General features: G+C 48.1%; 2 protein-coding genes and 1 long non-coding RNA gene across 3 annotated transcripts; all 3 read left to right on the top strand.

Annotated features, from left to right (window-relative positions):
* Positions 1–10209: 10209 nt before the first annotated feature.
* Positions 10210–14376, top strand: LOC135829404 (uncharacterized). Its single transcript, XR_010555810.1, has 2 exons — positions 10210–10632; positions 14253–14376. It is a non-coding gene; the product is annotated as an uncharacterized LOC135829404 (long non-coding RNA).
* Positions 14377–16157: 1781 nt separating this feature from the next.
* On the top strand, positions 16158–18623 carry LOC135829151 (uncharacterized protein K02A2.6-like). The gene has a single exon (XM_065341557.1). It carries the CDS (start codon positions 16158–16160, stop codon positions 18621–18623), a length of 2466 nt encoding a protein of 821 aa, XP_065197629.1.
* Positions 18624–18818: 195 nt separating this feature from the next.
* LOC135829150 (uncharacterized) lies at positions 18819–20444 on the top strand. Its single transcript, XM_065341556.1, has one exon. The coding sequence runs from the start codon at positions 18819–18821 to the stop codon at positions 20442–20444; it is 1626 nt and encodes a 541-aa protein (XP_065197628.1).
* The last annotated feature ends 2504 nt before the right edge of the window (positions 20445–22948 follow it).

The raw sequence follows: 22948 nt of genomic DNA, 5'->3' as shown, positions 1-22948 counted from the left end.
GGCGACTGCTGGTGCTGCTGCTGGTGCTGTTGTTGTTCTTGTTGTGGCGGCTGCTCTTGCTGCTGCTGGTGCTGTTGGCTGCATTCGCATTTGTGGAGGTGTGGAATCTCCACGGCCTGCAGTAGAGTGGCCTTGGCCAGAAATTGGCGGACATCACTGTCAGCTTGGAGGTGGCATCAACCGATATCCTGGCTGACACTTGCCCGTTTCCGGCTGTATGTAGGCTGCATTGGTGGGCTTTGACAGGCGTCCCTACGCTTTCCGACCTACGGTGTACAAACTCAGTGAGACTGTCCACTGTGCAGTCGTGGCTCAAGTTGCCCACAAAGAACACAGATCGCTTCTTTCTTGGCGGGCCCGCCGCAACTAATTTCCAACTGTCATCATTGATGACGGCCATGATAGGTTGGCTCTTCTCGCAGTCTGATTGCACAGGCTCAGGATCGACAAAGCCGGGGTCGTCCGTACGGGTACGGGTTTCGTGCTGTGCAGAGCCAGAGGCCACGTCGATCTGCCCTGACTGTTGTCCAGCATCTGCATCGGCTGGGTCGAGCTGGTTTGCTGCTGCAGCTGGGTCAGGCTGGCCCTGCTGGGGAGGACGGTTACGAGGTTTCGTACTGGTACGAGATTTGTCGCCTTGGACTTGGTGCTGAGTAGATCGTGCAGGGGCCTTGTCGGGAACAATAATGGCGGATTTCTGCAGTGAACAAAATTCCTCACGTAGGGCTAGGAGCTGTGTGGAGAGATCGTCCACACGCTGATGGAGACGACCCTCACGATCCCTTGACTCGCTGATATGAGACGTCAGGGTCTGCAGCACGCTGTGCAGAGTCTGCTCTATGCCCGGGAGGGAGCAGAGCAATTTCATCGCAGGCTCTCCTGCGAGCTCGCCCATGGCGAAGAAGTTCTCCCTGATTTTGATTGCTAACACCCCTACACTACGCTACTCTACTACTCTATGCTACACTACACTGCCACTAATACTACTGTCCTACTTCCAGACCGGCCTGTTGCCGGCTGGGCTGTCAAACACTACGGAGCTGAAAAAGTCACAACTGTCCACAGTCAGTGCAAGTTTCACACTTCGACCGCGTGCTCCATTAAAGTCACAGCAGTCCTCTTTCGCTGTTCAACGAGTCGGTATCGATATCATGGGTCCACTTCCCGTTACTGCCACAGGTAACATAATATCATATTCTCGCTGTTGGTGATTATTTCACAAAATGGTATGAAGCGGCCTGTCTGAAACTCTCCCAACAACAGCCGCCACCTACCCTCGTTGACGGTTGCATCTGGCGTCATGGTGTCCTTCTATCTATTCACTCTGACCAAGGACCACAGTTCGAATCACATGTCTTCCAACATATATGCAAGCTCCTGGACATACACAAGACTCGGACAACGCCTTAACACCCGCAATCTGATGGCCATATTGAACGCTCCAACACGGAACCGTACATTGCAGGATATGCTGTCCACATGTGTGGACAAACATGCGGACTGGGATCTCCATCCACAACGAGTATTGTTTGACTTCAGAACCAGCCAAAAACTCAGTCACCACCCTCACCCCGTTTCGCCTCATGAATGGATGAGAGTCTAGCATAGCAGTGGATATTCTTCATAATCTCCCGTCAGCACAGCAGCTAACATCACACGCCCAGTGTGTGCATAAGCTCAAATCGGCATTACTCTCTGCCTTCAACATCGCTCGTGAACAAAATGCCCAGGCAGGTATCCGCCAGAAAAACTAATACGATCATCTAACATGAGCGTCTACACTCTACAACTCTACATGGAGATTATTCGACTCTATAACTCTGGTGATGAAGTACTATTCTACAGCCCAATCGTTCCTCGAGGAACATCCGCCTAACTCCACCGCTACTGGAATGGACCGTACAACGTAAGTCGTGTCATAGACAATATCACCATTCAGATCCAGGTTCCCACCATTTTTACATTTTTTCTTCTTCTAGGGAATTACAACTAACTACAACTTGCACTTCCATAGAACACGTAAATGAATAGGATAAATCATTAAGTGAGTAAAAAGAATGCAAAAGCTTAGTTTTTTAACAATGCGAAGACAAACGTCAGGGTAACTAAAATGGGCACTTTCGATTACACATTTGGGCAAAGATTCTATAATTCTGGAATAAACGGATTGCGGCCATATAAACACGAACGACTCTGCGTAAAAATCGTAAAAGGGATCACGTGGAATCCCCTACACCCTCGCGCACACGACCGCACGTACGTGGAACTAGCATGGCGTTTACGTCGAGTGCGTCAATTCTGGAATTAGCAATTCAGCCTTCTCTTCAGAATTGACGGAATTGGAATTGACGGCTGAACTTGTGTAATCGAACGGTTCATCCGCCATAACTTATTCTAGAATTGATCGAAATGTGTGTAATGGAACAAGCCCAATGAGTCAATGACTAGTGCGGACGATGCCAGCAAACACCTTCTAAACAGGTGATATCCTCAACAAACTCCAATAACAACTTGTATTGTGGCAACACCGGCTAACACTCAGATGAACTGCTTCTTCACACAGTTGAATGTTGACCAGTGTTGTCACAATACATGTATGTTGTTATAATGAAGCTGCGTAAAGCGTCGTTCCGAATTTATAACACTCCAATAATTCTAATTGGTAGTAGCGACTTCGGCAATGGTTTGTTAGGAAAAGGGTTTGCTCCCCACACTGGAGCTCGCGAGTTTCCGCCGACTTAACTTGACACTTGGCTAATTCATGACTGCCATCAAGAGCACACGAGAAGTCCATCCAACCTTCGACTCGGATAACCTGCAAGACGGCACCAGTCTCTACTCAATACACAGTGTTTCTGGTAATTCAACCTTCATCAGTTTAGCTTGAGTAGACTGAGAAAGATTGTGTCTGAAGAGAACCACTTATATATGATTGTGTAGTGCTCTCCAGGTATAAACATCACAACGGATACAAACTTACAGAGACGCTCCGTTTCCAGCGCAACAGACACCCGGTTAACATCAGATAGCAATGTGAGTCAGCGTCAATCTGACGCCTAAAGTTCACCTGAAAGCAGGATTTCGGCGTTCACAGACGACGACACCTTTTAGTTTTAGCATGTAGTGCCTGCACGGATTTCTTGCGATTTATCTTTCGTTCCCCGACTTTGTAATTTTGTGCATTTCTCAAACTTCTGCGCGACAACAAACCACAAACAGCCTCTACATGTAGATAGCTACTGACCACTTACACTGCGTTCCTTTTTCCTACTTCCAAGTACATTGTACATAAGGCTACTGTATAAGTACAAATTTTCGTTTGGAATTTACTTTCGCTATATTCATTTAGGGGGCACCAAATAACTAAAGCTTTTTTTCGGAACGTTCCGGATGAACGAAAATGTATACTTATAACTGTCACTGTCCTTCACCTGCTAAAAATACAATATTGCCAAAAATACAATATTGCCAAAAATACAATACTGCCAAAAATACAATACTGCCAAAAATACAATACTTGTACAGTATTACAATACTTGTACAATATTATATTTTAAGCGCACACTTAGCAAAATGCCGAAGACGTCGAAGGGCAGTCAGGCCGCGGTCACATATGCACTTTTTTGGCGGTTCCTCGAAAGCGTAACTTACCTCTCCGGCGTTACAAAGTTTGGATTTCGCTATGCCAAAACAATGCGAGCGGAATCTCCGCTTTGGCGGAACCTGTATGGTGATTGCTTTGGAGTTTGGTGTGCTACTTCTGTACTGAGTTCTGGTGTTGTTTGGTTGCCGTTTGGTATTCAATTTTCATATTGTTCTTCTTTGCCAATGAACTGTACGTTCTGGAGATCTCGCGAACGATACTGCATCGTTATGAGTGGATAGTTGGTGCAGGGAGTCCGTCTCCCAACTAGGCCCAGACAGATCCTGCCGGCAATTCTTTCGGCAAAATCGGAGCAAAATATCGAGGTGTTGGGTAAAATCGATGCCATATACTTGGATTTCCTTGTTTCTTACCCGTTCAGCATACACTGCCCAGGACGAGATCATGTCACCGAAATGTCACTGGGATTAACTGTGGATCGACATGATTTTGGAAGAACTTAGGGACACGTGCGTGGAAACCCGTGTTGAGAAACCGACCCTGCGATTTTTATGAAACGTTGTACAGGATTGTACGGGAAGTGGATAAAATACACGTTTTTCGTGAGGAAAATATCGAGTTTATAGTGCCAGGCTCGGCAAAATATCGAAGATTTTGCAGCAACATTTTGGGGCAAAATATCGAGGCGAGCCAGGCAGAATCCGTCTGGGCCTACTCCCAACTCACTGGCCCCGATCGCGGACGATCTCCAACTCTCTCCCTCTCGCTGCAAGCAATGCGTCCACAACACTTGTACTGTCACCAGGGAGTAGTAGAGTCTGCTCTCTGCCACACCCTCACACCCTCACACCCTCACTGCAACCCTCACTGCAACTGCACGCATTCACGCAGTCGTTGGGGTCGATGATGGATCATTGAGGAGGCAACGACACCCTACAACTATTTGAATTTGATATTGATGTAAACTAAACTAATTTTCAAAATATTAAAACAATTACACGTGTACTGGTCCGCAGTGAATGAGCTCCAAACCCACTAGTGTACTTTATTATTATTTCACCGGCCAAGGGCAGAAGCCAATGCAAAGGAGGGGCGTTAGCCAGCCATGGCAACAGAAGAAAAAAAGAAAGAATGAAGGAAAGAAGATGATAATCGGAAGAAAATAATGCATCAGCGGGATGAAATGTATCACTATGTTGACCATGGTGGAGAGCGGCGAGATAAGCTAGCAAAAGAGGCGAGCGAGCCTACAACGTGGCATGCCATTTAACATGGTCTATGAACTGTCTAATATTGGATATTGTCTTCATTTCCATGGGCAGCTTGAGCCAATACGAGTATGCAGAGAAGATAGGAGATTTGGTAAACATAGTTGACAAAGCTCTGGGAAGTACTATGCCATTGCGAGTGTCCCGTGCGAAAGTAAACCAATTATACTTGGTGAGATGTTCAGGGACAATGTTCAGTTACTTGACAGGAGGCATTCAGCAGCCTGTCAGCAATCCATGATAGCTCTACTTGTACAAGAGAAGGTCGCTTCAACTCGGACAAGAACATTAAAATTTCATAGGACGTCCTGCATTTGCATTCCTTCCGCCAAAGCGGAGCGTTGCGTTGGGGAGCACAGTAGTCTATGGGCGCTTTCGATTACACGCATTTTGGTCAATTCTAGAATTAGTTAGTGTCGATGCACAGTTCGATTACACAAAAGTGACAAATTCCGTCGTTAGAATTGATTTTATCCAATTCCGTCAAATCCGTCAATTCTGAAGAGAGGGCTGAATTCCTCTATTTCTGGCGCCAGAATTGCTCACTCGGTGAGTGCGTTCGATTACACACTTGAATCGATTCATGAATCGATTCAAGTGCATTCAAGTCGTTCGATTTTCATGTCATGAGCCCTGGAATCGATTCGGAATCCATTCACTCTATTCACATGGGGTGATGTGAATAGCGCGAATCGATTCATGAATCGATTCGTGAATCGATTCGCGTGCATAATCGAACGCACTCACTGTGTTACTGGTGCATGAGTCAAGTCAAGGAAGAGCTTCCCTAGCCGGCGTGGCACGAACGCAGGGCTACAACTGCACGTAGTTGCTACTTTTGTCTTCCCGAAAAGCTGTTGAGTTTCCGCTGGGAGCTGATTATCATTTTGGGTGGTCCTTTCGCACACGCGTTCAGCTTTATCGAAGCCCACTATTGTGGCCGACATGGAGCCTTCGCCGAGATGGACCGGTACGCGAAGCTGGGTCGACGCGCGCGCGAGGGTGTACGGGATATTTTTTTACGACCAATTTTGTTTGTGATATGCCATGAATAAAATGCGTTGTGAATTCCAGTGGTTCGTTTACATGGCCGGGAATAGGCGGGATGCTTACATTTTGGTCATTCGAGAATTACAAAACCCAGTTCCAGAATTGACCGAAATGCGTGTAATCGAAAGCGTCCTATATGCATGTGTGACCGCTGCATCGTGTGTTCCGCGAAAGCGGCTGCGGTACGCTTTTTGCCTCCGCAAAAGCGGTGCAAACCGTTTTCATGTGTGACCGCGGCCTTAGTGGAGGCCGAATTGTGAAAAGGAGTAGCCTCAGTCAGCATGATCGAAACGCGACGCAGCTCACCAGATCAAGGTGTGGGTCCTCTTCCGGTGCCGAAAGGAGGGCTCACGCCCCTACATGACTACTGCCCATTGTCTAACCCCCAAGGCGATTATTTAGAAAAGCGATCCTGTCAGCTTTTCTATTGTTGTGTTCACATGGCTGAAAAAAAGACATCGCTATGCTACGTAAGTTTCTACGTAAGGTGCTCGGTATTTCACTTAGGCTACGTAAGTCTCTACGTAAGGTGCTCGGTATTAGATCTACCAACGCGTGGTAGCCGTGTGCTGTGCACGTGCACGGCAGACATTGTGTTCAGTGCATGCAGTCCGCGGATCCGTGTTCGGATGTGCATGCGCGAGGAACTTCCTTCTTTGGAACTGCTTCTTGCATGAGCTGTTTCGGATATTTCGTCTCATGGCCTGGCTCATTTCGTTTCGGCGCTGCTGAGACCTCCTTTCGCGGAATATTACTCAATGACAGGTGAGTTGACCAGTTGCCTTTGATTCATTTGCTTGTGTTGACTCTTTCATTCAGGAAAAGTGTGCTGATTTTGGGGCGGAATGCAATAAATAATGGAAAAGTTGACAGGATCTCTTTTCTAAATTTTGCTTTTCTGCTGCCGAGCTGCGAGGCCTCCTTTTACGGAATACTCGATGACAGGTGATCTCTATAGTTGACCGGTTTCCTTCGATTCATTTGCTTATGTTCACCTTTCATTTACGGAAACGTGTGCTGATTTTATTCGGATTTAGATCCATTTTTATCTCTTTGCCCTTGTCTACAGTGTGCGAAGAACGCGAGTTCAACTTCTTGACGGTAAGGCTTATGTTAGATGTGTTGTCGAAATACTCATATTCATTGTACATTGGTACGTTACAAGTAAGGCACTGGTCAGTGGCATACTATCGTTGGCAGTTCCCAATCTGGAGGGAAAGGTTCAAGTACCAATTGACCGAGTTTGCAAAATAAATTCGCATATCAGGGGAAATCTCTATTGTGGAGAGGTTCACTAACTTGTTTGTTTCAAACGAAACAAGCCAATGGGTGCAGTCTCGTCTCGTGAAAATCTCGTACTTGTATGATTGGATTTGTTAACGCAAGTCTGGACTGTTTGATTTGTGAGTACCGCCGAGATTGCACTGCCTATAAAGTTTCGTGCCGCCAAAGCAAGACTTACGATCTGCAATCTGTTTGTAGTACCTGTAAGAATGTGGAGTACATGTATCGTACTTTCTCTGTTGCTGTTTCAGTTGCCGTCATGTTGCTAAAGAAAGGTTCAGTAGAGAGGTTCTGCAAAACGAAAATTCGAACGAAGTTTCGCGACAGTCCTTGCGAAAGTGTGTGCGAATTTTTGCACGAACTTTGCGTTCTGCACATTTTCGTAGTTTGCGCGGGCCAAGTGCACTTACGCCATGACCCGATCTCACGAAATTTCCTACGACAGTTCATTTCGCGTTCCCTGCAAGTTTCGCGTCCAAAGGTGCGAAGTTTCGCACTTCATGATGTAGAGCGAAAGTTTGTACGCATTTTCGTTTTGCAGAATCTCTCTAGTGACTCAATTGTTTCATACGAGACGAGTCAATGAGTCGGTGTGGCTTAGAATCTTTCGCTGTAGAAGAAATCTATTCGTATGTCTATTGGAGATATAATTGTATTCTCTGGTTATAAAAATAGGTTAAGCTCACAGAATAAATACCATCGGTCCCTTGGTGTTCGTCCTAAAGAGGTTCGACTGGATATCATTCATACTCACCAAAAGATGTGTAAGATTTTATTATTGTGGAGAGCCTTGTTTATCTCTCAGTACCTCCAACCATAGCCTTGTCCCTTTTCTCCTCAGGATCAGTGTAGTTGTTGGAACGAGGCTTCTGACTCAGCAATGTATTCGTTTACATGTTTATTGTTCCTCCTTTGCTGTGTTGTTTTAGACAATCGTGGACTAACAGTTTGAAGTCATTGAACTACTTCCAAAAGTTGAATCGACATCAACAGGATTACGATTTCAGTTTCAATATGATGCTGGATGACCTTATCACGATAACCCATGATTATAAACCATTATAAACACAGAATCAACAAAACATCTGCGACACGCACCTGCCGCATGGCTACATTTCTCAAATAAATCTGATTGAGGGTGGAGAAATCTGAAATATCTGAAAGGCAAGACAATTTTATGACAGAGTCATGAAATTCTGCAACAGCAACATGCACAGAATGACCTCCGTATAAAAAAGTATCACCACCACTGCTCACATGTTTCCCCGCAGAAGAACATGCATTATACTAGTGCCATTTTCTGCAAGAAAAGGCTTGCACATCAATGCGTATAATATGGTATTGATATGATGTGAAGGCCATCATTTACATATAGATATACCGGTACATGTAGGCAAGAGTCCATATGGACTCTTGATGTAGGGCATTCCATTGATTGGTGACAGAAAAAACAAAAGAAATTATAGCAATAAAAACTGTTTTATGGCAGTTTTCTAAAAAAGGTTATTGTGTTCTAGTCCATGGACCCCGTCTAAAAAGTAAGAAATTAACGAAATGTGATAGCTGAAAATTAAAATTTCACACAAAACCTCACAATAATCGCACACAGAATGAAAAGCTACATGCAGAAGACCTTTTCCCCTCGCGATCCTCTTTCCTATGCATGCATGTTGCCAATTGTTGGTGCAGTACAAGTTTAGTGTTGAAAGCAGGGAGTAGTATTGTACTACTCCCTGGTTGAAAGCAGCATTTCAAGTGTTGTGATTATTGTGAGGTTTTGTGTGAAATTTTAATTTTCAGCTATCACATTTCGTTAATTTCTTACTTTTTAGACGGGGTCCATGGACTAGAACACAATAACTTTTTTTAGAAAACTGCCATAAAGCAGTTTTTATTGCTATAATGATACATGTAGTAGCCGACTGACCGAAAAAAACGCGAGCGGCTCAGGATGAATGACTACAATCAGGGCTTTTACGACTCCCTGACTACAATGTACTGTCGCGGACATGGAAATCCAGTCGATTGACCAGGGCCGGCGCCCTCAGTTCGTAGATCTACAGAACGTCGTCGTTGCATGCAGCGCACATGTTATTGTTGATACGATGCGGCCAGCAGCAGCGCGAAATAAAGCATGCCATGGCTGCATGGCCAGCGCCCTGGGGCCGCTAGACGTGCGTCCATGTCCACGACAGTACATGCATGATGATGTGTTTTGTAGAGTGCTGCTGTGGATGACAGCCTTTTTACACATTTGCCTTTGACCTTGAACTGGCTGTAGCTACTGCATGTAAAAAAAAGGATCTCATTTCCTCTGCCCTGCCTTGCCTCTACTACGATCTAGCCCGGCTGTGTACCACGTGACGTGATGTCTTCGAAAAGACAAGCCCAGCGTCTACATAATCATAGTGCACTGTACAGGCGACATCGCTCACTGATGACACTTGAACAGCTTTGATTCCCACCTTCCAACCCGGCAAATATTTAGATTTTGATAAAAACGATTCAAAGCCTCTCAAATATTTTGTAATACTTGAAGTACAGATATAAGAATAATAATAAAAGTTTTACTTTCACACAAAACAAGCTCGGTGCAGCGTCAATCACGGCAGGGGAACCCGACCCTCCACCATCGCCAACTCACGAAGCATGTAAACTGGACGATGACGGGCCGACCGAGCACCCCTGACAGAGGCTGACACACAACACAGCGGAACGTAGCAGCGCGAAAGACACCCGACAGCGATAGTAATCCATCAACGTTGAACAGCTACTGTTGATGACACTTGAACAGCTACTGTAGTCCGCCTCTGGCGACACAGTTGACAGTCGGCTTCATTTCGGAGTTAGCGTGGTATCAGCGGAAAGATGGGCCCGCAATGATTTTAGACCTACTCGTACTACATGTACTAGTACGTGTTGCTGTACATGAGCAGCACTGTACTTTTGTAGTGTGGAGCAGGCAGTAGAATCTGATGTCATGTTGTACAGTCATGTACATAATCTACGCGTAAATCTACAACTTTTGCCAGATCAGACAGATGAATGAAGCCACAGAGCTCTGGCCGCTGGAGCGTGCAGCGAACGTGTAGACAGGATCTTGGACTGCTGCACCGTCCGTGCTTCAGTTCAATGCGGAATCGGTTTTTTTCTTGCTCGTTGCCGTCTGTGGGTGTTCTGGGCGGATGCGTGTTCTGCTTGCGGCCCTTCATAATTATTGTTATTTTCTGGGAGTTTGAGTGACGCTCCGTTGCAATCTGGTTGCGAAAGTGAAGCGCTTTCGTTCGTTACCTGCCCATCGGCAGGTGGCGTTTAGATTTGTGGGACTTCCAATCGTCCGGGTCAACATTACCAGAATAGCGGACGCCGGACAGGAACCACCCGGTCGTTATCGGGAGCAGGTGCTTCTCCCTGGCTTGAAGTCAGGTAAGCATCTCCCATTCAGTCCCCAAAATTTCACTGAAGGTGCGCGCTGAGTTCTAGTAGTACAGCAGCCCTAACCCGTAACGATTTATTGGAAAGGTTTCTGCTGATGTACAGTACTCCGTGTCGTGTGCTCACATTTGTCCGCATGGTATTGTATTGTTCGTAGTGAAGCGCTGCAACGGCAACTCAAACGCGAAGGTATTTCTGCTGCTGCAATATCTACTCACTCTCATTCCGTGTGTTTTACAAGCAGAGAAAATTATTTGTTGAATAATTTCGTCAAATTCCAAAGAAAGGACTTCTTCCAATCGGAAACGGTGACCATTCACGAGAAAAACAGAATTATAAAGGGGAAGTTAAGGCAAAAATTAAAATTTCACCAGTTGTAGTCTTCGGGGTGCTGAGTCGAATGGTCTTGGCCCGAGAAAGCTGAGACGCTCCCTTCCTACTTGAATCCCAATCGAACTCACGCAGTTCCACCGAAACTGGGTGACTGCGCCCTACTAGCTGGGGACTTGTATGCAAAATGTCACTAAAAGCGCCATTTCGTTCTTATAAAAGCACGGATGACCGCGATTTGCCCATATGTTGTAGTCTTTTGGACGTTGAGTCGACTGGTTTTGGCGATGCAGCGTTCCTCCTTTATTCCCAATCGAACATGGTTGAACAAGCGGTCGGGTGCTCCTGGGTGCCCAAATCACCTGATCACCACGCCAGCAGGCGACAAATTTCACACCAAGGTTCAACTCGAGTGACAGGAGTGCACCCAAAAAAGGTCAAACAGGCTAGTAAGTTAGCCTGCAGGCACGGTGACCAGGTGACTGGTGTACGCAGGAGCACGTGACCGCTTGTCCCCCTTAAAAAAATACTTATTATCGGGAGCGGGTTTTGTATTGCAAAGACGTTTCTATCAGTTTGAATAACAAAAATATAGGTACTTCCGACTTGTCATTACAATTGTCGCTTCGCAAATGGCAATGTTTGTGACTTGATTGCCTTAGTCAGGCTGTCGGAATCACTGTTTTCTGTGTTCGAACATTGGTATGACCCTTCTCACGCAATTGTAACGAAAGCCGTTGTGGTCCTGGAGCTCTCTTCCGCATCAAACAAATTCTTCGCGTTCCGCAATATTTCGCCCAGAGTGCGAATTTTTTTCTGTAGTTCATACCGGCCCACATTCCCTTCCACCGCTTTAGAAGCTGCATCTGCGCCTTGATCCTTGAAGGGTTGGTGGCGCTCATGCGGATGCGGAAAACTCTTCCTCTAGCCGAGTCTGACGCAAACCGTGATTTTTTTGCAAACAAAGGAATACGAATCCTGGTATATCTCTTGAATTTGGCATGCTGAAGTTGAGTTTTGCAAGAACAAAGTGTTCTCAAATTCCTGAAATGCGCTACCTGTGACGCATGTTGCTGCGAAGGTAGCAGGCCTGAAAACAGCAACAACATCAGCGAAGTGCTTGTCAAGGAAAGAAGGTGCTGAACTGCTTACCCTATCTCTCTGCTGCTGCTACTGCTACTGCTGGTCATTATAATCTAATGTAAAAATGCTAGTATGACGTCATCGCCTGACACCTGCAGGCATCCATTGCTTGAAAACAAAGTTTCATCACCTGAATTTGAACACGCTTCTTGTTCAGCGTTTTGTTGAGTACTGAAGGGTCCGCGTCAAATCCTGGTGAAGACATCGACCCCAGCCGCAATTGCAGCAAAGCAGGAGGCCATAAACTAAATCTTAAGCTGTATTCACAACTGGCGCGTGGACGCGGTATGCTTGCGGTTCATGCGTGCCCAGATGCGCACTAAGCCTTTCACAAAAAAATAGCAATCCGAGTAGCGTGTTTAGCGACACCTTCGAGTACCAATTTTTGGACCCCGCCAGTCAAAGTGACTGCTGGCATGTACGCTGGTACCCCGCCAGTCAGAGTGACTGCTGGCATGTACGCTGGTACCCCGCCAGTCAGAGTGACTGCTGGCATGTACGCTGACACCCCGCCAGTCAAAGTGACTGCTGGCATGTACGCTGGTACCCCGCCAGTCAAAGTGACTGCTGGCATGTACGCTGGTACCCCGCCAGTCAGAGTGACTGCTGGCATGTACGCTATTACCTCGCCAGTCAGAGTGACTGCTGGCATGTACGCGGATACCCCGCCAGTCAGATTGACTGCTGGCATGTACGCTGATACCCCGCCAGTCAGAGTGACTGCTGGCATGTACGCTGGTACCCCGCCAGTCAAAGTGACTGCTGGCATGTACGCTGGTACCCCGCCAGTCAGAGTGACTGCTGGCATGTACGCTGGTACCCCGCCAGTCAGAGTGACTGCTGGCATGTACGCTGGTACCCCGCCAGTCAGAGTGACTGCAGGCATGTACGCTGATACCCCGCCAGTCAGAGTGACTGCTGGCATGTACACTGGTACCCCGCCAGTCAGAGTGACTGCTGGCATGTACGCTGGTACCCTGCCAGTCAAAGTGACTGCTGGCATGTGCGCTGGTACCCCGCCAGTGAGAGTGACTGCTGGCATGTACGCTGGTACCCCGCCAGTCAGAGTGACTGAGTGACTGCTGGCATGTACGCTGGTACCCTGCCAGTCAAAGTGACTGCTGGCATGTGCGCTGGTACCCCGCCAGTGAGAGTGACTGCTGGCATGTACGCTGGTACCCCGCCAGTCAGAGTGACTGAGTGACTGCTGGCATGTACGCTGGTACACGCCTGATACACGCTGAAAATTACAACTACAGATAATTAATAATTGGTTTACAAATCAATTGGCTGGAAAGCCCAGTGCCCTCCCTATGCTTTGCTTTCACCTAGGTAATCATGCTTGTTACTTCAGTTTCCTAATCATCAATTTCTATAAAACTGATAGAAACGTCTTTTCAATATGATTATCATGTACATCTTTATGTATGTTTGTGCAAAGACGTTTCTATTGGTTGGATAGAAATAGAGGAATTCTTATGGAATGCATACTCCACTGCAGGCACTTCATTACATGGAGATCCCTGCACACACCATTCTCAAATCAATAGTCTCGTCGCTGCAAATTACTTATGTCTCAATCATATTTTCTTACAAGAATTAGCCTCTGGGATATAGCTGATGCTATTACCGCTCTTTAGAGATCGGATAGCTCTAATTCTGCGATGACCATGCCCGGAATTTACCGGAAGCCTGATGGATTATCTTCCAAGCTCTGGGCGTCGAGACCCCCAATATAATGGTCAAAACACAATGATCCCAAGGGACCCATTGGAACTTAATGAGCTGGAGGAGTATGCCCCATGTCCTGGGAAATTGTCAGAGAAACAACCCAGGGGATTAAGAGCAGAGCAGAAGAGTGCGGTTTTTACCGCTCTTTAGCGACGAAATGGCTCTAGTCTAGTGCCATTTTCTGCGGATTCTCAGCCTGTCGTAGTACTTACTCCAAGAGTTGTCATTATTAACGAAGAGCACAGCTTCAAGGGTGTGCTGTAAAAGACGGAAGGTCGTTTGCATCCGCTTTTGTAGATTTTCCCGGGAACTGGAACAGTGGGGTTGAAGTCAGTATCTGCAAAACTTAGACTGTGACAGAAAACAATAGCCTGATCTATGTGTTCGGTCTTCTTTGAACATGCGAGTGAGCGTGCGGACATGTTGGTGCCTGGAGTGGTGAATGGATGTCCAGTAAACGCTGTGATTGATACAGGATCCGCCGCTACATTGTTGTCAGAGGATTTTGCTGACCGCCTACCTAAGGAGCTGGAAAAGGAAACCTCAGACCAAGGCCCGAAGTAAATTGGTGCCAACGGACAACCACCGCCGCCCGAGACGAGGAGGACACCGCTTGGGTATTTGACAGTGCTCCGCCAGTTGGCGTGATGGAAAGGCGAACCACGCGTTCCCGCCATCCGCCCCAGCTGTTTGGGAGTCCTGTGTGGCACTAATGAGTGACTTCAGTGGTACTGACTGGATTGGTTGTGTTCGATATTAAAGTTAGTTTTTGGAACAATTTTGGTAGGGACTCCAATTTGACCTGCACTCGTGAAGTTAAAATTGTAAGCCATAATCTTAGTTTAATTTATTAAGTTACGTATAACACAAGGACGTGTTCTTTTCCGTGTAAGCGGGGGGATATGTCGTATCCATACTATTGACACGTGCCTTTCAGGCCTCTACGTGACAATTCTGCCTTATTTAGGTGTCTAATTATTTATTTATCTCCCGTAAACGGATTCATAATCGCCTTTATTTTATGTCTTCACACAAAGCCTGCCGCCTTCCTTATTTGGTATACCCTGTTATTCCTTAGCTGGCTCCTGCTCTTTGTGATACAGTTATACATATTATTGCTAAGTTTTTGTACACTGCGGCATGCGTGTGTACTATGGTTCATTATTTGTCCTATAGTTCGTATGGGGGAGGGGGGGGGGATCAGCCTCCTGCCCGTAGTTAGATATTATAGCAATCGCCTTTTCTCTCTCTCTCTCTCTCTCTCTCTCTCTCTCTCTCTCTCTCTCTCTCTCTCTCTCTCTCTCTCTCTCCCCCTCTTGCCTTCCGCCAACTTCGGCTTTCGTCTCTCTCGCCTTGTGCTCTCATATCATCTCTTGAACTAAGTTACCTTCGTTGAAGATGTGAGTAAACCTGAACGCTGGTGTGAGTGTACGTGTCTGTATAATTATGCCTGAGTGTGCGTGTGAGAGTATGTCTAGGTATATGTGCGTACGTGCGTAAGAGTAATTCTGTTGGAGGACTCTCTCTCCAAGTGGCCACCACTCCACGGCCTTGTAAGAAGATTTAGTAAGTTAGTTATGTCGACGACCGCAGCCTCTAGTGTAACCCCGGGCCGACCGGATACGATACATGACCAGACCGGTAACATACCGAGTGTGCAATTCTGGCGCCAGAATTAGAGAAATTCCGCCCTCTCTTCAGAATTGACGGATTTGACGGAATTGGATAAAATCAATTCTAACGACGGAGTTTGTCACTTTTTGTGTAATCGAACTGTGCATCAACAATAACTAATTCTAGAATTGACGGAAATGCGTGTAATCGAAAGCGCCCGATATGTATGTGTGACCGCTGCATCGTGTGTTCCGCGAAAGCGACTGCGGTAGTTACGCTTTTTGCCTCCGCTAAGGCCCCGGTCACACATTCCCTATTTTTTGGCGGTTCCGCTTGATGTATATGGATTCCCCCATGCCATATTTGACCTGTAGTTCATGTACTCCCGTACTAGATTTGTACCACAGTTGTATGACCTCGCACCATAACGGCATGCTTGCTTGGCTTGGGAGATACTTCCGTGCTTCATGTGTTTTGCCTCTTCAGTTGTGTTTTCCTTCTCTTCAGATTTGTTTTATAATAAATGTCTTCTTGCTAACTGTAGACATATCATGGCGCAGTGAACTGTTCGTTCCTTGTAGAACTCACCTGTGTGTTTAGTTTCTCGTGCTTTGTGTTTGCACCTCGTTGTGTTGCGCACTGGCCGATTTTTTTGTAGTTTGTTCGTGATACCAGCATTTGCTTAGGTTACGACCACGATGTCCGACTCAGACCCTGCTCCTGACATTGTTGCCCTGACCGCGATGTTGGCGGCACAAATGAAGTCCTCAGAGGAGAGGGAACGTAAAATGGCTGACCTGTTCCAACAAACTATACAACGACTGACACAACCAACACAACAACCCGTGCAACCCAGCACCACATCACCAGCTCCAAAGCCTGTCTCTGCGGAGCGACCGATTTTACTGTCGTCCTCGACATTAGCCGACTTCACGGCATGGCAGGAAATGTGGCGAGACTATTATGAGTGCCAGCACCTGTCAGCCCAGAGCCGTGAGACCAGAGTATCCTCGCTGCGGCAAGCTCTGGATGAGGAGCTACGCAGATTTCTCCGCGAGGGTATTATCGTGACTCCACCGAATCCCGATGCGGACGATGTGATTTCTGCAGTCAAGGAATATTTGCGACGGCAGCGCAACCCACTCCTGGATCGTATCGCATTTTACGACAGGTGTCAGTCGAAAGGCGAGTCTTTCGATTCTTTTTACACTTCGTTGAAAGAATTACACACTAGCTGTGATTTTCCGGACGTTGTTTTGTGCTCACAATGTTCAGCACACACATGTAGTACCTGTCGCACAAGCCTGACACGTGTGCGTGCTGACACCCTGCGTGACAGGATTGTCATTGGAATTGGTGACGACGCTACCCGGCACAAGCTATTGTCTGCCAAGGACTTGACCCTGAACGATGCAGTCACAATTTGCCGGGCGGAGGAAGCGGCTACCACGACGAGCAGCAGTATCCCGTCCACCAGCCAGCTCAATGCTGTGCGGCGGTCCGCGTACCAACGCAGTAAGCAACAATCCCGACAGGGACAGCCTGGCAGCAAGATGTCTGCACCTGTATTGCCATCTGCATCCGCTCCCTCTTCAGGAAGCGACACACACAAGAAGTGCCCCAATTGCGGCCGGAGCCCGCACACAAAGTCTAGTTGCCCTGCCAGCGGCAAGAAATGTAATGGCTGTGGCAAGACTGGTCACTTTCTCGCTATGTGTAGGTCGTCGTTACAATCGGACCGGAACGTGAAGCATGTGGGCCAACTGAAGTTGCAGCGTACTCGTCTTGCTGCGCAGCCTACTGTGCGTGTGTCCACCCGTTTAGCCACTGAGGATGAGGCAGTCACGCTACCCTGGGTCCCTGATACTGGCAGTGACGTCGATGCCATTGGCGAGCATCATCTCGAACTGCTTGGCGGGTTCCCCGAGAACCTCGACCATGACCCAGAATGCGTCCTAGCGGCATCTGGAGAGCAGTTGCAGAACGTCGGCAGTATTCGTGCTTCACTTCAGGTTGGCGAAGTACAACACAGCACCGTAATCCACGTGTACAAGGGTCTGGACGATGCTCTTCTATCACGTTCGTCCTTGAGTGCACTCCAGCTCCTCCCGTCAGATTGGCCTGCACAGTACCCTGCTGCTAATGCTGCCGCGCCACCTAAGATCCGTGCTGTATCAAAGCCTGTTGTCAATCCTAGCTCTGCTGATATCGCTCGTGTTCGCGATGAGCTATTGCAGGAGTTCTCGGACGTGTTTTCCGACACTGGCTTGAAGGCGATGGCAGGTCCTCCGATGGACATCCAACTTCAGCCAGATGCTAAGCCGTCATGTGTCCATACCGCACGCCCGATTCCGTACGCGTTTCGTGACCAGGTCAAGTCACAACTGGACACAATGGTTGTCGATGGCATAATCGAGCCTGTCAGTGAACCTAGTGAATGGTGTCACCCGATTGTGCTCGTCGACAAGAAAGGTACCACTGAGAAACGCCTCACCGTCGATTTCAAACGATTGAATGACCAAGTCCTGAGACCAGCCCACCCTGTTCGCACCGCTCGCGATGTGGTTTCTGGTATTGGATCGGCACAGTTCCTCACCAAGCTTGATGCAAGGCACGGATACCGGCAAATCCCACTGAGTGAGCAGGCATGTCCAATGACCACATTCATCACCCCATACGGCAGGTATCGTTTCCTACGCAACCCTCAAGGCCTGATTTCCGCCGGGGATGTTTTCAACTGCCGCACTGATGCTGCGTTCGATGCAATCCCGAATTTCGCCAAGGTTGTAGATGATTGCCTGGCCTATGATGACGACTTTGCCTCCCATGTCACCCATGTTCGTGACATCCTGCTGTGTGCTCGACAGCATGGCATTACTCTGAGCCCGTCCAAATTCACCTTTGCGTCACGTCACATCCATTTCTGCGGCTACATTGTCAGTCCAGACGGCTGGGTTGTTGACGATGACAAGGCAGCGGCTATTCGCGATTTTGACATTCCTGCGAACCGCACTGATTTGCGTTCGTTTCTTGGCCTGGTGAACCAGTGTAGCGAGTTCTCACCACACCTCGCCGCCTGCACCACTCCGCTTCGTGGTCTGTTGAAGACGACCCGTGAGTTTGTCTGGGATGCCAACCACACTGTTGCGTTCGAGAAGACCTAGTCTACTCTGCTGTCCCCTCCTATCCTGGCTTTCTACCAGCATGGACACGACCTCCGTCTGGAGACTGATGCCTCTGCACTACGTGGTCTCGGCTTCGTTCTGTGGCAGAAGCAGGATGATAAGTGGCGAATCATCCAGTGTGGCTCCCGCTACCTCTCTGACGCTGAATCTCGCTATGCTGTTGTTGAGCTCGAGATGCTCGCAGTCGTTTGGGCTGTGCACAAGTGCAAGTTGTACTTATCCGGCACCCTATTTGATCTGATCACTGATCACCGTCCGTTGATCCCGATTATCAACGCGTATTCTCTAGATCAGATCGAGAATCCTCGCCTTCTTCGTCTTCGCCTGAAGCTGCAGTCGTTTCAAGTGCACGCTTCCTGGCGAAAAGGCTCTGATCACGCGTTTGCTGATGCGCTGTCTCGCAATCCCGTCGGCATCCCGTCTTCAGATGATGAACTCGGCGAAGCCCCTGCTCTTCATTGCCGCAGCATCCGTGTGTGCATGCTCCGTGACGATGGTCCTCACCCCAACCTGAAGTTTGCTGAACTTCGAGCAGCCGCCTCAGCTGATCCAGTCTATCAGTCTCTTGTCCAGTGCGTTCTGCATGGTTTTCTCGCTCGTCAGCGTGATTTGGATGCTCCACTCCAACCCTTCTGGAATGGACGTGAACACCTGTCAGTGGACCAGGGCATCGTCATGAAAGGCCAACGCATTCTAGTTCCCTTGGCTATGCGTCAACGCGTTCTTGCTAACCTTCATGCCTCGCATCAAGGTCTCGTCCGCACTAAGGCTCGCGCCCGACAGCTCGTGTACTGGCCTGGTCTCACCGCCGACATAGACACCCTTGTCCGTACCTGTTCCGCGTGTCGAGAATTCCAGTCGTCGCAGTCAGCCGAACCACCGATGAATGACCGTCATCCTACTCTGCCGTTCGAGTTTGTGTCCGCTGATCTGTTCTCTTGCCAAGGCTATGAGTTTCTTGTTTATGTCGACCGTCTGACTGGTTGGCCGTGTGTTGTTCGAACCGGCAGGACCACGTCATCACACGATGTCATTCTCGCTTGTCGTCGTTGGTTTGCCGATCTGGGTGTGCCTGCTGTACTGTGCACCGACGGTGGCCCCCAGTTTGCATCGAAGAAGTTTGCCGACTTCTGTAGCCGTTGGCAAGTGCAACGCGTATCCTCTTCCCCGCATTATCCCCAGAGTAATGGACATGCGGAAGCCGCAGTGAAAGCTATGAAGCGCTTGCTGCTCAAGACCTCGTCAAATGGCAATCTCGACACAGATGCATTTCGTCGTGGTCTACTGGAGTGGCGGAATACGCCCGGTCCGTCTGGCAAGAGCCCAGCTGAGCATCTTCTCGGGCATCCACTTCGGTCTTTCGTCATTGCTGAGTGGACGCAGTTTGATTCCTCGTGGTCGACCGTCGCTAGTGAGCGTGAAGAACAGTCACCACCCTCGACACCTGTTTCAGCCAGTACTCCAACCCACCGCTCTCTTCCCGTTCTCCGTATCGGCACTCCTGTGGACGTCCAGGATCCAAAGACGAAGCGTTGGACAACCCGTGGCGTGATTGTGGCCATTGGGCAGCACCGTGACTATTTCGTCAAGTTGGCTAGTGGTCGAGTTTATTGGAGAAATCGCCGTTTTCTTCGTCCGTTCTCTCCACCCGTGCCGTCACCAGCACCATGCGTTTCACCACAGCCGTCTGTTGTCGTTGCTCCTGCTACGCCTCCTCCTCTGCGTCGCAGCACACGAGCACACCAACCACCCTCTCGTTTGAACATTTCCTCCACCCGTGGACAGTCTTATGCATCTTGATTTGTTCTGGAAACATCGTGTACATGTTCTTGAGGATTGTTCTCATATCGTATCTTTCTGTATCCTTGTGTGGCATGCTATGTCTGTTCCGCCGTGTGCTATAGGCCGTTGCTTGCCATACTTATTTGTTTGTTTGTTTGGATTTGATAGATAATACTGGATTTGTTTTCTCAGCATTATCTCGAAGGGGCGTGATGTATATGGATTCCCCCATGCCATATTTGACCTGTAGTTCATGTACTCCCGTACTAGATTTGTACCACAGTTGTATGACCTCGCACCATAACGGCATGCTTGCTTGGCTTGGGAGATACTTCCGTGCTTCATGTGTTTTGCCTCTTCAGTTGTGTTTTCCTTCTCTTCAGATTTGTTTTATAATAAATGTCTTCTTGCTAACTGTAGACATATCACCGCTAAAGCGTAACTTACGCTTCCACCGTTGCCTCGGCAACGGCGGAGATTTAAGTTACGCTCTGGCGGAAAGTTTGGATTTCGCTACGCCAAAATACCTCCGCTTTCTCAGATCCGCTTTGGCGGAACCTGCATGGTGATGGCTTTGGAGTTTGGTGTCCTACTTCTGCACTGAGTTCTGGTGTTGTTTGGTCGCCGTTTGGTATTCAGTTTTCATATTGTTCTTCTTTGCCAATGAACTGTACGTTCTGGAGATCCGGCAAACAATACTGCATCGTTATGAGTGGATTGTTGGTGAGGGAATCCGTCTCCCAACTCATTGGCCCCGATCGCGGACGATCTCCAACTCTCTCCTTCTCTCTCCAAGCAATACGTCCACCAGAGTATGCAACATTAGGACTGCAACCAGGGAGAGTAGAGTACTCTGCCACACCCTCACTGCAACTGCCGGCATCCCCGCAGTCGCTGGGTCGATGATGGATCATGGAGGAGGCAACGACACCCTGCTATACAACTATAATAAATTTTGATATTGATGTAAACTAAACTAATTTTCAAATACACCCGTACTGGGCCGCAGTGAATGTGCCCCAAATCCACGAGTGTACTTGACAGGAGACATTCAGCAGGCTGTCAGCGATCCACGATAGCTCTACTTGTACAAGCAAAGGTCGCTTAAACTCGGACAAGAACATCTAAAATTTCATAGGACGTGCTGCATTTGCATTCCCTCCGCCAAAGCGGAGCGTTGAGCTGTACTGATAGTATAATTGAGGAGCACAGTAGTTTACCATGCATGTGTGAACGCTGCATCGTGTGTTCCGCCAAAGCGGCTGCGGTAGTTACGATTTTCATGTGTGACCGCTGCATCGTGTGTTCCGCCAAAGCGGCTGCCGTAGTTACGATTTTCATGTGTGACCGCTGCATCGTGTGTTCCGCCAAAGCGGCTGCGGTAGTTACGATTTTCATGTGTGACCGCTGCATCGTGTGTTCCGCCAAAGCGGCTGCGGTAGTTACGCTTTTCATGTGTGACCGCTGCATCGTGTGTTCCGCCAAAGCGGCTGCGGTAGTTACGCTTTTCATGTGTGACCGCTGCATCGTGTGTTCCGCCAAAGCGGCTGCGGTAGTTACGCTTTTCATGTGTGACCGCGGCCTACACACGGTACAAAACCGCATACAACTTAAAAGCATCATGGACTTTGAAGTGGGCATGGAAACATGCGCGAAAAGTGAAATATCACATCAACGTTCGAAGCCATCCCGGAGCGACTTTGAAGGCGGCTTTGAAAGCGGATTTCGGCTTTTAGTTTTCAGGCAAGACGAACCGAGTGGTTTGGTGTGTCGAATGCGCTGAGGTTTTGTTAGTTTTTGGAGAATCCGGTACCATGCCTCGAGTGGTCTTTTCTGCCAAGGTGGAGCTACGGCTGATAGAACTATGGCGAAAATACCAGCCAGAAAATAGAACTATCATTAAAAGAGCTGTTGCCGAGAAGAGCATTGCAGATGAGCTGAATCTGTGCGCAAAGCAGCTATCCGGAGATGATCAGGAAACAGGAAATGATATACACGGCCGCTAGGGTTCACAACTCCAGCAAACTCAGAGGAATACACCAGTTGTGAAGGAGTTCCACCTAGATCATACTAGCGGACCAAGAAATAGGATTTTTGAAATATTGAGCCATGTGCCGCACGGAACAAGTGCACTCAGCTCATGCAGAAATCAAAATTCCTGCTCTTCGCCATGGGTCAAGCGTGTAACCGGCTACTGCGGGTTGAGGAAAAGAATGATCTTTATTCGTACTGCACAGGGTTATATATGATGTAAAGGTGTCAACTAGATAGGCGGGATGGTAGGTGATAGGCCGAAGGGCCGTGGATAGAGGGGATAGGAGTGTGAACAGCAGGTAACACTGTTACACCATCCCACTCCCCTAAAGGAAGCATAGGGTTCTACGAGCAACTCCAGTAGATATATCTGGATAAGCGGAATAAGTCGAGAACCCAACAGTCAAATCGCGAGGAAAATTACACAGAATGCAATGCAATGGAATTCCAGAAGTTAACTCAGCTGCAATATCAGTGAAGATTCCTTG

Source organism: Sycon ciliatum, chromosome 13, assembly GCF_964019385.1.
Source record: "Sycon ciliatum chromosome 13, ocSycCili1.1, whole genome shotgun sequence".
Classification (NCBI taxonomy): Eukaryota; Metazoa; Porifera; class Calcarea; order Leucosolenida; family Sycettidae; genus Sycon; species Sycon ciliatum.
The sequence above is the reverse complement of the archived record's forward strand: the minus strand, read 5'-3'. Positions and strand labels throughout refer to the sequence as shown.

Coding starts and splice junctions, on each gene's coding strand:
- LOC135829151 (XM_065341557.1), top strand. CDS start 16,158: ATGTCCGACTCAGACCCTGCTCCTGACATTGTTGCCCTGACCGCGATG.
- LOC135829150 (XM_065341556.1), top strand. CDS start 18,819: ATGCTCGCAGTCGTTTGGGCTGTGCACAAGTGCAAGTTGTACTTATCC.